This window comes from Archocentrus centrarchus, chromosome 14 (assembly GCF_007364275.1).
Source record: "Archocentrus centrarchus isolate MPI-CPG fArcCen1 chromosome 14, fArcCen1, whole genome shotgun sequence".
Lineage (NCBI taxonomy): Eukaryota > Metazoa > Chordata > Actinopteri > Cichliformes > Cichlidae > Archocentrus > Archocentrus centrarchus.
The window spans coordinates 12,967,323-12,984,236 of NC_044359.1; the positions used below are offsets into that span (position 1 = coordinate 12,967,323).

The 16,914-nt window shown below is 41.2% G+C and overlaps 2 protein-coding genes across 3 annotated transcripts; one reads left to right on the forward strand and one right to left on the reverse strand.

The window, feature by feature from the left end:
- The first annotated feature begins 641 nt into the window (after positions 1–641).
- On the forward strand, positions 642–8,315 carry LOC115791442 (protein-tyrosine sulfotransferase 1-like). 2 transcript variants are annotated; one of them, XM_030745525.1, is made up of 6 exons: positions 642–1,092; positions 2,029–2,187; positions 2,350–2,603; positions 7,117–7,318; positions 7,763–7,836; positions 7,919–8,315. In XM_030745525.1, exons 1-5 carry the CDS (start codon positions 685–687, stop codon positions 7,796–7,798), a joined length of 1,059 nt encoding a protein of 352 aa, XP_030601385.1. In that variant the 5' UTR covers positions 642–684; the 3' UTR covers positions 7,799–7,836; positions 7,919–8,315. The 2 variants fall into 2 exon arrangements, with proteins under 2 accessions (XP_030601385.1, XP_030601384.1); XM_030745524.1 differs by lacking the exon at positions 7,919–8,315 and having other exon boundaries at positions 7,763–7,908.
- Positions 7,995–16,516, reverse strand: LOC115791963 (melanopsin-A-like). Its single transcript, XM_030746271.1, has 4 exons — positions 16,201–16,516; positions 15,591–15,820; positions 8,609–8,773; positions 7,995–8,087 (listed from the first exon to the last, which is right to left on the reverse strand). Exons 1-4 carry the CDS (start codon positions 16,514–16,516, stop codon positions 7,995–7,997), a joined length of 804 nt encoding a protein of 267 aa, XP_030602131.1.
- Positions 16,517–16,914: the final 398 nt, after the last annotated feature.

Sequence of the window (16,914 nt, forward strand, 5' to 3'; positions counted from 1 at the left end):
GTGCCGCAGTGAACTTTGATATGGCTTTAACAGTCAGCGGCTCCCCAGAGGAGCAATGCAAAATAGATGCTTTGAGAACAAAAACTGGATGCATTTCAGCTCCTCTGAAAGTGTGTGTGTGTGTAAGTGTTTTTCACAAAATGATTGCCACCATCTCACACTACTAACCGACAATAACTCACTCACTCAGGGCTAATGTTGGGAGTTGTTTATTGGAAATTTGTAACATGATAATCGTGCTTTTCAATACCCAGAAGCTGGAAAATCAGGCTGGGAAAATACTTTCTCATACTGAAGTGCTTTACTGACATGGAGAAACAGATTCTCTTCAGTTATAAGATTCTGGTGCAGTTTTTTCTGAGGTTTATGTGTTCTTCTCATGTCTTAGGTAGGAACCATGGATAAGATGCGTTGCTGGCTGTGGAGTGCAACAGGCCTGGATCCTGCTCTTCGATAACAGGTCCCAAGAGCTGCAAAGTGGGGAGTCTTCCCAGGCACCATCCTCCAGGACTTTTTCAGGATCACTTCTAGCTCTCAGTCTTGCCCTCACCTACATCTAAATCTAACTGACCTTAGCTTAAATTTAGGCCGTGGCTACATTCACATGATTCCTGCCCCCAGCCTCCTCAGCGTCCCCTGAATATAATTTTATGTCCTTCTGACTCCCAAACCCCACCCCCAACAATGAGGAGCACCAGATCGAACCTGCTGCTCGGCTGCGTGCTCCTCTGCTCCGCCTCCTTGCTGTACCTGGGTATGAGCGGGATAGACTGCCCTCCAAAAAGCCATCGTCGCCGGTGGATGGAGCTCAATTTGGGCTCAGGCAATCAGAACCTATCCCTGGCTGAACACTTTCCAGAAGACACACCAGTCATCTTCATCGGAGGCTTCCCCAGGAGCGGCACAACACTGATGCGCGTTATGCTGGATGCCCACAATGCTGTGCGGTGTGGGGAAGAGACCCGAGTGATTCCCCGCCTCTTGACTATGCGGGCCACCTGGAGCCGCTCGGTTAAGGAGAGAATACGACTGGATGAGGCTGGCGTCACTGACCAGGTGGTGGACTCAGCTGTGAGAGCGTTCCTGTTGGAGGTAGGTTGGTCAGTCTGCTTTGGAGGTCCTGAAACACACTTCTGCATTTGTTTGAATGCTGTTGAAGTGTGTGTGTGGGTGAGAGGATCTCATGTTTGTATTCACATGCATAGCACAGTCCAAATCCCCAAATAATACTTATATAAAGGTCTTTTTGTCTTTCATTCAGTTCAGTTTTAGTTATATAGCACAATTTCACAGCAACAGCAAGGCGCTTTATATTGTGAGTTAAAGACAGATGGCGAGAACCCTAACAATCAGATAATCAGTTGGTGATGGTGGGAATGAAGAACTCCTTTTAACAGAATGAAACCTCCTGCAGAACCAGGCTCAGGGAGGAGCAGCCATCTGTCACAGCTGAGAAGAAATAGAAAAGGGGAGCATAGAAAGGCCATGAACAGTAAACAGTACAAAACAAGGGAAGGGAAAAAGTGGAAAGTAAATTAAGGCTCAGCAGTTTGAGCCTATAACAGAATAACTGAAGGATGGTTCAGGGTCACCTGATCGAGCCCTGACTATAAGCTTTAAGCTTTATCAAAGAGGAGAGTTTGAAGCATAATCTTAAAGTCAAAAGGGTGTCAATCATTCAAGGAGGTATTAATCATTAATTATGTGGCTAGCACAGATGATGAGCTCAAACAGGTAGTCTGAATATGCTAACACACTCTCTCCATATGCCATACCTAAGCGTTCTAAGGGAGGACTGTGTTTACTTATTAAAAGAATAGTATTTTTACTATAAAATATTAATATAGTCTTTGAAAGGATAAATGGAAATCTCTGGATATTTATGTTTTAACTATATAATGTACTTACAGATGCTTGGTGTTTACATTGAAAAGAAGCACTGCATTAAAACAGCATTTCATGTTTAAATAGTCACTGTTATTTTTGTTTGGTTCTTTTGTTTGTTTTGCATGTGTGTTTGTTTCCCAGGTGATAGTTGGTCATGGGGAGCCTGCACCTCGCCTTTGCAACAAAGACCCATTTGCGTTGAAGTCTTTATCTTATTTGGCTCGCATCTTCCCAAAAGCCAAGTTTGTGCTCATGTTACGAGATGGACGGGCAACTGTGCACTCCATGATCTCACGCAAGGTGTGCTTGGTCTTTTTTCTCATTCGTGCTGCAACTTCCTGTCAGGCTAGTCGTTTGAGCAGCCATGTCGTTGCCACATTATGACCAAATAAATTTTCCATCTCTGTGTTTTCCCTGTCATGATTCTTGTGTGTGATCCTCACACTCTGGCTCCTTTCACAGGTGACCATATCTGGTTTCGACCTGACCAGTTACAGGGACTGCCTTACCAAGTGGAGCAGTGCAGTCGAGACCATGTTCAGCCAGTGTCAGGCGGTTGGGCAAGCCAAGTGTCGGCCTGTTCACTATGAGCAACTTGTTCTCCACCCAGAGGAGGAAATGAGGAAGTTGCTGCACTTTTTAGAGCTGCAGTGGGACTCATCAGTGCTGCATCATGAAGAGCTGATTGGAAAGGCTGGTGGTGTGTCTCTATCCAAGTGAGTATTTGAAAAGTGTGAGCCAAGCTTACTTCCTATCTTTAATGGTACTTATCTATTTAGATGGTTTTTTTATATTGTAAAATTTTCAGATAGATCATTCTTTTATATCTGCCTTTTTTTCTCCAAATGGCTTTTTAACTTAAAGTACATTTGATTCTATTGTGGTGCTGGCAAAAGTTTCAGAAGCAGATATTGCAAAACCTCAGCATAATAAACAGCACACTAAACTGAAACTCTCCACGTGATAAGATGCCCACAGTGGTTCGTTGTGACACTTTAAAAAGTAGTTCCTAATGTGTCTACGTGCAGTGAAGAGGTTAAGCAAATTGTGCTAGCCTTCACTTCAACCATGAAATGACCTTTAATGCAAATGCATAATTTTTACCTGCAGTTCTGTTTTGGTTTTTTTTTTTTTTTTTTTTGGTAATAAATTGTATAAAACTGTGTAACATAAGAGGTTTGTTGTTTTCACTTTCATTTAACCAAAGTCGGATATCAGAAGTGTGTTCCAGTAATAAAGTCAAAAAAGGAAATATCACTAGCGATATAGCACAATACTTGTTTTTTTTGCACTTTAAAACACTGCTGCCATGCATTCATGGATAGAGCCTGATCAGTCTGTGCATAGCTTATTTAGTGAATTGCAAATATACAACAGTGGCTGTACAGATGAAAAAGGTTTACAGTTTACGCGTGCTGCTGCCATCTTTGTGGGCGTGTTCCAGGTGACAATTTAGACGGAGAACTTGGAAATTTCAGCTTCTGACTTTATCTGGAACTCATAAGTTCATGCTATTGTTAGTACCTTTCCATTCCCCTTTGGACAGTATTGCTCCATTGTCTTGCTCTCCAGCAAAGGCACAGCTGCAGCACCCAGACAGACAGAAGTGTTGTACCCCATGAGAGGATAAATATGTTGTATATTCAGTTTATTCAAAAGTGAACTAACCCAGTAGGTCCAAGTTTGGTTTCCCAGAATTAGTTTTGCAGAATGTGCTGTCTCACCACATGGGAAATCAAAAGTGTTGTAGCTGTTTCAGATGCTCGCACAAGTAGACAAAATGAAAATCTGACCATCAAAGGGAAAGTAGAGCGGGGTAACAGTGCAATGTCATCAACATCCTCCTGGAGAGACCGCCTGATAATGCGTGCTGAGTTGTACACATTAAAATAGTTACAAATGTAGGTAACAAATAAAGGAAAAACAAAGCAAAACAAGTACTGATAGACCTCTTTACAGTTAACCAGTTAATGTTTAAGTGGATGGTCAACACAGACCCCATTATATCTAGTCCAGAGGAGGTCAGCCTGCCTTCTGAGACCCAGAAGAAAAAAAATATTTCATTCATTCATTCATTCATTTATAGATAATTTAAGTATAGTAGTTTTTTTTGGGGGGGGGGGCAAAATTGTTTTTTGTCTTCTGTCCCTTGCAGTGGACATCGGGTCTTGTTTGATCACAGAATGATGTAATTTAATATTCTTTCCATTTCTGTGTAAATTTCTGGTAAAATGTATTTTAATTTCATGAATATTAAAACAGATTAGGAAACACATCTAAACACTAAAACATCATTTTCACAAATAACATCTCATAGTGGAGCTATTCTGCACTCATAATTCTCACCTAAACCTGGGTCGGTCATAGTCCACTACAGAGAACACTGAATAAAAGTTTTGTTTTTGAAGTGGTAAAATTACTGTACATTTCTGAAATGCTCCTAAATCAAAGTTAAGACTCTCAAATTGAAGAAACAATAGCAATAGAATCATAATATCTGCAAAAAAAAATAAATATATAATTTCATCTTCCTTGTGGCCATAAAATGTGGAAGCTGCAACTCCCATCATTTTAAAAAGAAAGTCTGTGATCTTTGTTAGCCCAACCCCCACAGCTGTGACATCAATAGAAAACCCAGGATGCCCTCTTGACAGTACAGTAGGACTCATAGATTACACAAATGGTGCTTGACATAGAGGTCTCAGACTCATGTCCCCACAGAGTACAAAAATTAACTGCTGGGTCTTAGGAGGTGTTGAGGAGGCTGTTTAATGGGTTTGCACAAAAGAAGATTTGCTGAATATGCAGTTAGCTGGCAGCTGACAGCCTGCGTGTGTGTGGTGTGTGCAGTTCACTATTGTGGTTTTAAAACTGATTTAAAATGCCTTGTCAGATTTCTGCTTTTAGAATAATCAAAGCAAAAAAGTCTTCTGTCTCTCTGTCTGTTGAGTGTGTTCCTGTTATTAGGCTTAAGTCATATATATGGTGCACACGTATGATGGCAATTTTAAACAGTTTATTCTTCCTGTGAATTCACACCATGCTGGCTTTGAGGGGCAGCTATATTTCAGGATAGAAGGTGTTATTTTTTTTCAGGCTGCTGAAAGGCAGCTGTGATTTTCACTCTTCACACATCTCACTCACACACTCTGTCACACTACCAGGCTTTGCTTACGCATCTTTGACACCATTTATTCAGTAATCGTATGTGGACATATAATGGATTCATTGTGACAAAATGCATACAGAGCAAATCATTAGAGAATGTTCTTATACTGCAATGTGTCAGCAGCTTCCAAGAGTCTTTCTTCATTAAACAATCACTCATCTTGGATAGGGACTTCTCAGACGTGCTTCTGCTAAATAAGCAGCACAGCTTGTAAGCTAAATGATGGTCCAAGATTAAGGAAGACACCAGTCAGGCTGTTTATAGTGCAGCACTGCAAATGCTTCTGTCTGTGCTCCTCATTAATAACAGTACAATTAGAATGAAGTGTTGTACAGTGTAATTAAATTAAAGTGCTTTTATATGGCATGGATTTTCTTAATGTCTGTCCATTGCTATATGGCAGTACTGCATCAGTGTTGGTGAAGTGAAATAAAACTGTATTGACAGCCCCTGAAGAAATTTGATTTTTACTTGTTCTGTCTGCAAGGAAAGGTGCAGTATGACCTCAGCTAAATCACACTGGGATCTCAAATGCTTTAAGTCTTATAGGTTTTTTATTGTAATAGATTTTCTTCTGTTTGTTAAGCTGACAATGCAGACACAGCAGGGTGCTGAACTGTGTGAAAATATGTGGTAGACTTTAGTTTTGACTCTGTGCTCTCAAAGGCTTAAACCGCAGGAAACCACGTGTGTGAAACTTTCATGTGTTCCCAAGTTGCAGCTTGGTTAATTTGCCATTTTAATCTCACATTTTAAAAAGAAAAATCGCTTCATGTTCAACTGACTGTCAAAAGCCAAATCGTACAAAGGCTAGAACATCTATGGGCATTTTTTTTGTTTGTTTGCATTATTGATGAAGTGATTTATATTATTATCAAAACTACTACAGATTTTCTTTTTTTCCGTAACAGTTTCAGGTTTAGTCTGAAGGGGTTTTCTCCATATCCTAGGGGAACCTCAGAGACGGGGATAAACATGCAAACTCCACACAGAAAGGCCCCGGCCACTGACAATACAGTTTAACTGCACTATGTGAAATTGGCTGGTTAGAAATAAAAGTTTATCCTAGCCACAAGAGGGCTGTAACCAGCAGTTTAAAAATCTTTAAAAATGAGACATAAAATGCAACCCAAAACAGGCAAACTTAAACACTTAAAAATCCAATACATTTGTTTATGTTAATTTTTATTTAAGTTATTTTCTTCAGTAAACTAAAATGCAGCACAGGCTGAGAACAAAACACTCGTCACATACTTAAGTCTGATGAGCCACGCAGGATGCCGGAGTCTTCATTTTAAATTAACCAAACCTTTCATGGTCATCTAAAGCTTACAAGACTCCCACAGTAGATTTTTAATTTGTGTTGCTACACTTGTTTGTTGTGCTTCAAGTAGATCATTTCGCTGCAGGCCAGAAGCTCAGGGGATTTGGTGGGAGTCTGGCTGCCAAACCCCAAGCTGGCATGCATTTGAAGGAATTAGGCCACATTCTGAGAGAATTAGCACCCTCGTTTTGAGAAGTTATGCAATGGTCGGGGCAGTATTAGTCACCCAGATGTTTAAAGTTAAAATAAGAAATTCTGACTGAAACTTGGGTCACGCAGTAATTAAATCAGAGGGAGTTGTATGGATGATTTTAAAATTACCAGTTTCTTCTAATTTACTCTCTTCCTTGTCTGCAATTCGTCATGACGTTCTTTATTATTCTGTGTTGATACACAACATAATATTTTTGTCATAACTAAATTAAAAATATGGTAAAGAACTAAACTGCTTATTCTTTAGGAATTTCTTGCTTTTAACCCTAATAAAATAATTATTTCTCCAATGGGTGAGCAATTAATATTCCCAAGGGGCCACATGCTGTGGGGAGCTTGACCAAAAACCTGAACTCAATTTTGCTCAGTATTAATTTGACATCTTATGGTGCAGCCCTCCACAACAGTCCAATTTCTTATGTGGCTCCTTGAGAAAATTAATGACCCCCACAAGAAGTGTTGTCTCTTGGGATATAAAATGTGTACACTCATACATATGAATTGGGTGTTTGGATCTCTGCAGGGTGGAGCGTTCGACAGACCAGGTGATGAAGCCAGTGAACACAGAGGCCCTCTCCAAGTGGGTGGGGCAGATTCCCCCTGATGTGGTCAGCGACATGGCTGAGATCGCTCCCATGCTGTCTCGCCTGGGCTACGACCCCCACGCCAACCCTCCTGACTACACAAAAACAGAGCCCCTGGCACCTCAGTTCAATTACTCACATGTGAGTCTAAAAATCAGAGAAATGATGCTTTTTAAGACAAAAAAAAAAAGAAGAATAACCATGTTAAAACTGCATGTTTTTCCAGTTAAAAGTCCAAACCCTAAGATGGTAAATTTACCATATAACACAGTGGATTTAGTTCACCACTCCCATCATAAACATTCTGGACCAGCCATAGTTCTTGTTTCTCTACAGCTGCTGTGGCCCTGATGTTGGTGCACACCAGCTATTGCAGTTAACACTGCAAGAAATCCACTCTAATCAGATATTATTTCTCACTCACTCTGACATCCAGCAGTGCAGACAATTTGGTGCAGCTGTCAGCTCCACATTCAGAGGAAGCAGATCTGACTGTTAATTTGCAACCATAAATCTGCAAGAGTTTCACCTTCAGCCTTGACAGTTTGTGTTGTAACCTTTGAACGGTGTCTTCTCTTTCCTTAGAAAGTGAAAGCAGCAGATATTCCTCACCCCAGTTAAACGTGGCTGTGCTGTTCTACAATATGGACGCACCACAGGTATGGACTTCCAGTTCAGGAGTAGCTACATCTCACGGGAAAGATTTAAGTGTTACGTATGTGTTTCTGAATTGTTCGTAAGACTCATGAGCAGTGTCCGTGTCTGTACACTGGCGGGCTCGTCAATTGGCTCTTAATGTCTTGAGTGGACTACCTGCTCAGGGAAGTTCTCCTTCTTCACCATCCATCATTCCCTCCATGTTGAACTGGCAGTGGCACTCTGCATTTTGGCTCGACCTCTCACCTCCTACCTGAAAGTATTTCAAGTCAGTTGTTATGACTTCACCATCACAATGTGAATGTGTCTTCAGACCAATCCTTCACTCACTGAGCGTTCGGTGTTTGTGAAACATGACTGTATATTTTTGAAGACGTATGTTTATTTTCTTAATAAATTATTTTGCTGTTGACCATTCAGGAATTTGAGAGCTGGGACGATTTCTAATTGTTGTAAATTGTTGAGCATTAATAAAAAGAACCTAAATGTCACCTCTTGCTGTGGGCCACCTATTTTGTTTGCCATTTTAATGCAGTTGCAGTAAACCGTGGTGCCAAATCAACACACCATTTACAGACATGACAAAGAGAGTCTTTGTGGGTCATTAGACTTGCAATAATGTCAAGTTGTCTTTGTTTTGTCTTGCAATTGAAAATGAAACCCTTATAGTGTGCCACTGACTTGTTAAATTATAAACACAGAACATATTCATAAAGCAGGATACAGTCTCTGTGTTTCACACTGAGCTGCTAGCACCACACTGGGTCGCTGTACCTGCTGCTCTCTGGATGTGAACTGGGGAGTAACTGTATTTTGTTCCAGTGTTGATGTGTTGGGAGCATGATGCCGCATCTCCCTGTTGCTAAGCTGCATCAGGCTTTCTGGGATGGGCGGGGTTTCTGAGCTGCACCTGATCATGTGCAGGAGACACCTGGAGAACTGAGAGGGATACACAGAGGTAGAAGCAGACATTTATGCCTGATATTGACACATGATTCAAAAATTATCTTCAGACCATGCCTCACACATTTTAGATGGATTTTAGACTTTTAGAAAAAAATCTGTACAATACAACCGAGGCTACATCTAACCTCACTATTAAAATGTGTCAAATTTTAGAAAAATTGTGAAAAATGTCAATCAGTATTTCCTGAAGATTGTTAGAATTTGTCAACTGCAAAAATGCTGAACGTTTACACTGGCAAATACACTCAGCAGCCACTGTATTAGGTACACAGATTCAACTGTTCATCAATGCAAATATCTAATTAGCCAATTGCATGGCAGCAACTAAATGCATTTAGGTATGTGGGCATCGTTCAAGTTGACCTGCTGAAGATCAAACTGAGCATCAGAATGGGTAAGAAAGGTGACTTCAGTGATTTTGGTTGTTGGTGCCAGACTGGCTGATCTACTGGGATTTTCCTACATAACTGCTTTGAGCTGATAGGAAGGCAACAGCAACTCAAATAACCCCTTGTTACAACCAAGGTATACAGAAGAGCATCTCTGAACAGCGAACATGTCAAACATGGAATGGGCTACAGCAACAGAAGACCACACCAGGTGTCACTCCTGTCAACTAAGAACAGGAAACTCAGCCTACACTTTGTATGGGCTCACCAAAATTGGACAAAAGATTGGAACCACACTCAGATGGTAGAGTTAAAATTTGTCATGAACAACATGAAAGCATGAATCCATCCTGTCTTGCATCAACAGTTCAAGTGGGCGACAGGGGTGTAATGGCGTTGGGGATATTTTCTTGGCAGACTTGGGCCCCCTAGTTTTAATTGAGCACCATTTAAACACTACAGCCCACCTGAGTATTGTTGCTGACCATCTCCATCCCTTAATTACTACAGTGTACCCATCTTCTGAAGGCTGCTTCCAGCAGGATAACACTCAATGTCACAAAGCTCAGATCATCTCAAACTGGTTTGCTCTCAAATGGCCCCCACAGTCACCAGATCTCAATCCAATAGAGCACCTTTGGGATGTGTGTGAACTGTGTGATGTTATCATGTCAATATGGACCAAAATCTCTGAGGAATGTTTCCAGCAACTTTTTGAATCTATGCCACAAAGAATTAAGGAAGTTCTGAAGGCAAAAGGTGGTCCGACCCAGTACAAGCAAGGTGTACCTAATAACGTGCCCTGTGAATGTATTTGCATATGAGAATCTTTTCCGGTGAATCTTTTGTACTTTTCTTTATGAAAAATGACTTGGAATAATCACTTATCAGAGTTGTTGCTGATTATATGGTTGGAATACATATTAATGAATATAAATTTTTAAAAATCAGTAATTTAAACAGTTTTGGACCATGACAGGTGTCACTGATGGTGTTACCATATACAGTCATACAGTCAAGTATTTCTCCCATAAAATTATAGCAGTTACATACCTTTTTGTTATACACATATTTATTTCCTTTGTGTTTATTGGAACAACACATAAAAAAGAAGAAAAAAATCCAAAATCAATATAATTTCACGCAAAACTCCAAAAATGGGCCAGACAAAATTATTGGCACCTTTTCAAAATTGTGGATAAATGATTTTGTTTAAGAAACTTAATGCAGTATATGTTTCACTGTACCACAAATGTTCCCCATAGTACATGTCATCATTCAAATGCTGCTCTGTCTGAATTATTACTCCAAGGAGTTTGGATGTTCTCCCCGTGTTTGCGTGGGTTTTCTCTGGATACTCCAGTTTCCTCCCACAGTCCAAAGACATGCAGTTAGTGGGGTTAGGTTAATTGGTAATTCTAAATGGTTGTCTGTCTCTCTGTGTTAGCCCTGCGACAGACTGGCAACCTGTACAGTGTGTACCCTGCCTCTCGCCCCAGTGATAGCTGGGATAGGCTCCACACATACACACACACACATGCACAGTCAAAAGTGCAAAGTTGCTATCTAAGTAAAAGGTGGCTACTTTGAAGAATCTAAAATATAAAACACATAAAGTTTGGAGATGGTGCTCCACCTCTCAGACCGCAAATAGAAAATGGTCATTTGTGAAACAGAGAGTAGAAGTTTGAGGCACTTCTCCTAGATTTTATTGACATTCTATTGACAATCCATTCTATACTATGACATTCCCTTCGGTCCTCTATATATATACAAAAGCAGAACGTGATTTGGAGCCCCCACCCCCAGCTGAACCCTTCGCCAGCCACCCGTCTGAGCACCGCCAATATTAAGTGTATATTGTCCATGCTTGATTGAAACACCCATTAATATTGATGCCAGCAGCGCAGCTGCTATATTTACAAAAAAATGTGCAAAGGGGAGGAACAGTCACAATTTAACATGACAGATTTAGTCTTGTTTATTTAAGTATTCATTTCTGAATTACTTGAAAATAAAACCTAGCGCTACGCCAGCTTCCAGCTGTGTTGGACAGTGTGCAGACCAAAGCTGATGGCATTAACCCTCAGAAAGCTTAAAAGTCAAACATCCAAACTTTGAGTTTTTTTTCTAACTACACACTCCAAACACTAAATGCCACAAATCTCTCGAAGCTCAATATCAGTATCGCTGTCTCTCGTTCACTGCTGTCATTCCCAAAACTTTCACCTGTTGTCATATAATTTTGGTGTGGTGCATTTTTCCACCAATAGGAAAGGGGATAACATGCTTTTTTTTTTTTTTTTTTTTTCGTTTGTTTGTTTTGCTTTGCTCCCGTTTTTATCCTACTCAGCCCATCAACACCATTTAAAATGCGATATATAGTTTGAAATCCACACTTTCGATACAAGTTGAAACGGAGACTCAGCGAGGCTGCGCTCTGCTGCTACGTCATCTATAGTCATAACTGAAAGTGTGTGTGTGATTATTTGATTCCTTGGAAACAGGTAAACAATTCTATAATAAGTGTAATTTGTCAGTAACTACAACAATAACATCACCTTCGGCTGGGACAGTCAACCACCAGTGCAAGCGATGTCTCAAAATGTCCACTAGAGGTCTCTGTAGATCACACAATGGCATCCACAGCACGTGTTTCACACAAACGCAGCAAACGGCAGCAGTTACAGAGCCAGATAGCACATGGCTACACTAGAAAAGCTGTGGCACTGGTTAGCTTCGACCCTACTGTATTTGTGAACATCATATTTAATGTTTTATTATCATTTATTATCTTGATGCATCCTCTGCTCTGCTGTCTGTGACCGAGAGCTGTGCTCCTCCACACACAGACGGAGTTAACTGTGCAGTTAAAGTGGCATGAAAATTATGCAAGGTGAGGACAGCTGTGTTTCTTACAAAGACTGCAATAAAACGTTACTGACCCAAAAATGACATTTTATCAATCCATCTTTTAAACAAGCATAAACATCAGTGTTTGCCTTTCACAGGAAATGAATGGAGGTGCAAATTTTCTATAGTGAATTTTGTCAACAAATTGAAAAATGGTTACATGGCAAACTGAAGCTGATCACAGCACATAAGCCGCTTTTCCACCGATGGGGTTCCGGTGCCAGTATTTGAACCGTTCAGCGGTTTTTTTCCACCATGAACGCACTTGGTGCTCAGCCGAAAAACGGGTTCAACTCGGGCCCGCAAGCTAGCTGGCCCCAAGAACCCATGACGAAAGCAGCAGAAGGGCGTGACTCTGCCAGCTCAACATAAACTTTTCTACCATATTACATGAGAAAAGCGAAGAGATTTTCACGGCTGTGAATTAGGTTGGGCTCTGAGGCTGAACTTGCTGCTTTGTATCAGTTCATATCACAGATAAAAGGACGCAAAGTGCATACTTGTCGCCTTGCTCATATTTTCTCTGTGTTTACCTCTGTGCTGCACACAGATGCTGCAGTAGTTTTGTTTGGACTGTAAAATGTGTTCGCAGCACAAGAAAGGGGAGTGTGTTCTCCCACGTTTGCGTGTCTGTGTCCAGACGAGGACCTGCCCACACTCATACATAAAGGAGCGGTTCACAAGCGCGGTGGAAACGCGGCCCGTTCCTTTTGGGAACAGCTTGGGCACCGGCACCCCGTTGGTGGAAAAGCGGGTATAGTGGTGCTTAGTTTTAGAACAGTGGCGGCGCCAGGGGGGCGCTAGGGAGTGCTAAAGCTCCCCCTGGAAAAGTCATAGCACCCCGTAGCACCCCCAAGAAAATAGCTTGTGTCTGAACAGCAGACGAACCTGAAAGTGTCCCGCATGCGCAGTAGTGGACGCAATAACGTCACATGTAGCGAGCGCGCTCAATGTTTGCAGAAGTCACACGTTTTCCTTCCCGCGTCTGCTTAATGTGACGCAGAATAGTGACGTTTGTCGAGTATCAATGACGTGCAGGTAGGATGAATGCGACCTGGCCGTACACACTCAGGTCGCATTTGAAAAGATCGGATACATATCGGATTTAGGATCACATATCCAAGTGGCCTGGGTCGCATTTGAAAAAATCCGATCTGTGTTGTTCAGACTGGCATGAAAAGATCGGATACAGGTCGCATGAGGGCGAAAAACTCGGATTTGGGTCACTTCAGGCTGCAGTGTGAATGTAGCCTTAGATGCTTCTGTGCAGATGTTCTGTGATTTCCCACTGTTTGGTGGTCCTTGAACATATGTGTGCCCATGGAGGGAGAGACAGCCAGAGTCAGAGGTAGTCCCGTTTAGTTGTTGTTTTAGGCGTGGTTGCGGCACACAGCAACAATTTAATTGTTAATAAATGGGCAACTTTTGCTGGCAATCTCTCGCCATCTACTTCAACATGTTAACAGATGCTACAATATATTCTTTATTAAGGAGGGTAATAACAAGTCATTTCTTCATTTTATATATAAGCCCTTCATAAATCCTGTGCACCGATATAAGCAAAGAAAAAACATTTATTAAAAAAAAAAGGAAATAATTTTTTGACACAACACCGAAAACTCCGCTGTCACCGTGTTTTGTGTACATACAGCGCTTGTACTGCGTCCCTTCATACGCTGTGGCATCGCCCAGACCTCTCTTTGGCATCGAGGGGGACAGCACACACACCCCTGGGCCTCGATTTGTCCTTTAGCTACTTCTAGCAACTTTTGAGACAGCCGACAGCAAGTTTTATTGCACAAAATTTGGTAACAGTGCCGGCCGCTGATCGCCAGATTACGCACAAATATCCGGGCCAGCATAGATGAAAATAAGCCAGGAACATGTAGAATAAAATCCATCATCGTTTTCTGCAGTTTACTGCATACGGTTTCCATTTTTGGAACAATGCTTCCACTTCTTGTTGAATTTATCTTGGGCGGCTTTGGCTGCTTTCCACACCTGCTGCGCCACACTTGCAGCTTGTTCCTGTCTAATATTGTCAGTAGAGTCATTTTGTGAATCGATAATGGCCTATTTTAGAGAATTCAATAATGCCTTTGAATGTGCCAGACCTGAGGCCATCCGGTCTTTAAGTCTGACGTCATTTCCGGGTCGAAATGCTCCTAAATAAACAGCAATGGTATAACCAATGACTGTTCACTATTAAAGATGATTGTAACATACCTTATCAACTGCAGCCATTCCTGCTTATCTTTCTCATTGATAAAATGACAGCTGAGTGTGTTTTTTTCGAGATGGATGTTAAAACAACCAGGGACACAGCATTGCGGCATATTGATCACGTGACAGTTTGGACCCGGAAATTGAATTCTACGTCATCACTTAACAATCGGATATCGCTATAGACCACGCAAGGGTGCAGTGGTGTGGATGCCTCGGCCATCAGCGCTCAAATTACACAGACCGACTGACATTTTCTAACTATTTGAAAAGCGTATGCTGGGTGTTACCCCCCTCCCCCCTGTTGTACACTTGGGAAAATGTAGATATTTGTGAATGAGCCCTAAGCCAAAAAATGCAAGGGCCGATTTTTTTTTTTTTTTTTGTCCCAGTCGATCCTTGTACATAACTTAGTTCTATCAGAAGTAACGACAATTCACAGGCTAGTGTGGCCTTACCGGGTTTAGATCAAATTTGTGTAACTGTGCATTTGGATGTTTTCCTAATTTGTCCCTGCCTTTCAAAATATTAAATAAGTTCTGATTGGATGTCGTCTGCCAAGCATTTTCATCTCGTTTTCATTCGTCAAATAAGTGTCAATTAATTTCGTCATTGTTTTTATCCTTTTAGGCAGTTTTTATTTATCGTCTCAATTTCATCATGAAAAAAGGGTCGTTGACGAAAACTATGACAAAAATAGTTCGTCAACAAAATTAACACTGCTGCAAAGAAATGCAGACATGATTAAAGAAAAGGAACAACAGGAAGATAAACACAGATGCTCCACAACAAAGAAGCTAAACACACAGAAATGCAGTGCCCCAATAGTGAGCAAATATTCTCAGTTATACATGTCGCTTGTAATGTATTCTCCATCTTAACCAATGATCATTATAAGACATACATTAGAGAGTACAGCTTTTACTACAGCCATCTCCTCTTAATCAATGTAAAACACCCAGCTGCAATATAAAAGCGTGTTTAAGTCATCAGAAGCTTTGATTCTTTAATGTTAAGTGAAAGTGACCTGTCCAGGATGTACCCTGCCTCTCACCCTGTGGTAGATGGGATAGGCAGTTAAACAGTGAACTACCATGTGTTATAACAGAGCTAGATCTTATCTTTTCTCATTCTTTGATCTTATTGGTAAAATACAACTGGCTGTGCAAACTACAGCACTAAACATGATGAAAAAAATGAAATATTTTACTTTGAAAACATGCTTCTGGTAGTCGTAGGGGTTTGTTATTTTGTAAATCACAGACTTTCCTCTGAGGTCTGGAATAATTCAGGTTGGCTGAGTGAGTTAATCCATCCAGCACGGACCTGCTCCAGCCCAGCAGCGGCGGCAGAGTCCACACCAGTGCGTAGAGCCAGGAGGCTGCAACAGCAAGCCAGGCCCTGCGGTACTGACAGGAGTCCGACTGCAGTTTGCAGAGGAGCACAGAGTACCGCTCAAAAGACAGGAGAGACAGAGACACCAGAGATACAATCACTGCCAGAGAGAGACGTCAGACAAAAGAACAGCAGCCAGTGATCAGACTGAGCGAGTTATGAAACAGCATGTTAATGCATTATTACTTTTCATAAACAAAATAATAGGAACAGTTCAAAATAAAAAATATTACAGTGTACTCTTATATCCAAAACGTTGTATAAACTATACCCAACAGTATACAAAGTAGTCAAGTTAATAAACACCTGAAGCAGCTGCAACATTAATTCTGCTTAAAATGTTTCCTTATTTAGATCTCTGTTAGCCTTTTTTATAGAAATAGTGAAGAATAAAATGCTACACACTCGTTTCCCAGAGTAAAACGGGGCTGTATCCGACTTGTGTTTTATCAGGCAGGAGTTTGAAATGTACTCACTCACCAAAAAGCGCGTTGCAGAAACCATACCACTGGCACCCGTAGGAACCAGTCAGCCACCTGCCCCTCACACTGGCAGTAAAACTGAGGGGTGTCCCAAAGATGCAAACAAGCATGTCGCTGATGTTAACAAGAAGTAGGTTGGCCAGAATCCTGAGCACAGAAAAACATGAGAACACCAGGAGCACCAGAAAGTTACCGAGGAAGCCCAGGACCAGGATGAACCCAAGAAAGACAGCCGCTGCAGTGTGACCTGCTTGGCTCAATGCACCGGGGCTCTGCTCCGTGCTGAAGTTGCTGTGCTGCAGGTGGATCATCATGGCAAAGAGTAGAAGGACAAAAGCAAATGATGATGAGACATCCTCTTAGAAAGCAAAGAAAAATGGAGGGTTGACCTGTAAAACAGATTTCACTCCAGGCACTTGTAGGCAATACATCTACAAGTTGTCAAGAAATGCTTAAATACTCAAAGGGAGTGGGTAGAAGAGGTGGGAGGCATAAATTTGCCTGCCAGTTGCTCAAAAATTACAGCAACATGTTCACTTATCAAAGAGGTAAGCATGTCACACTGCTAAGCATGTTTGACACTATTTAAATACTGACAGTGTAATGAAATGATAAGACTGGAGTTATCACTTCAAATCAAAATAATGAATGTTGTCAAAGCAGAACTTAAATAAAACAAGTAAATAATGAGAGATTCTAGTTTCATATCATT

What these genes read in the sequence shown, in the direction of transcription:
- LOC115791442 (XM_030745525.1), top strand. Translation starts at nt 685, where the DNA reads ATGAGGAGCACCAGATCGAACCTGCTGCTCGGCTGCGTGCTCCTCTGC. An exon ending in TGAGAGCGTTCCTGTTGGAG is followed by an intron (nt 1,093 to 2,028) that starts GTAGGTTGGTCA and finishes TTTGTTTCCCAG; the next exon opens with GTGATAGTTGGTCATGGGGA. An exon ending in CTCAGTTCAATTACTCACAT is followed by an intron (nt 7,319 to 7,762) that starts GTGAGTCTAAAA and finishes CTCTTTCCTTAG; the next exon opens with AAAGTGAAAGCAGCAGATAT.
- LOC115791963 (XM_030746271.1), bottom strand. Translation starts at nt 16,516, where the DNA reads ATGATGATCCACCTGCAGCACAGCAACTTCAGCACGGAGCAGAGCCCC. An exon ending in TTTCTGCAACGCGCTTTTTG is followed by an intron (nt 15,821 to 16,200) that starts GTGAGTGAGTAC and finishes TCTCTCTGGCAG; the next exon opens with TGATTGTATCTCTGGTGTCT. An exon ending in TCACATCCAGAGAGCAGCAG is followed by an intron (nt 8,088 to 8,608) that starts GTACAGCGACCC and finishes AAATACTTTCAG; the next exon opens with GTAGGAGGTGAGAGGTCGAG.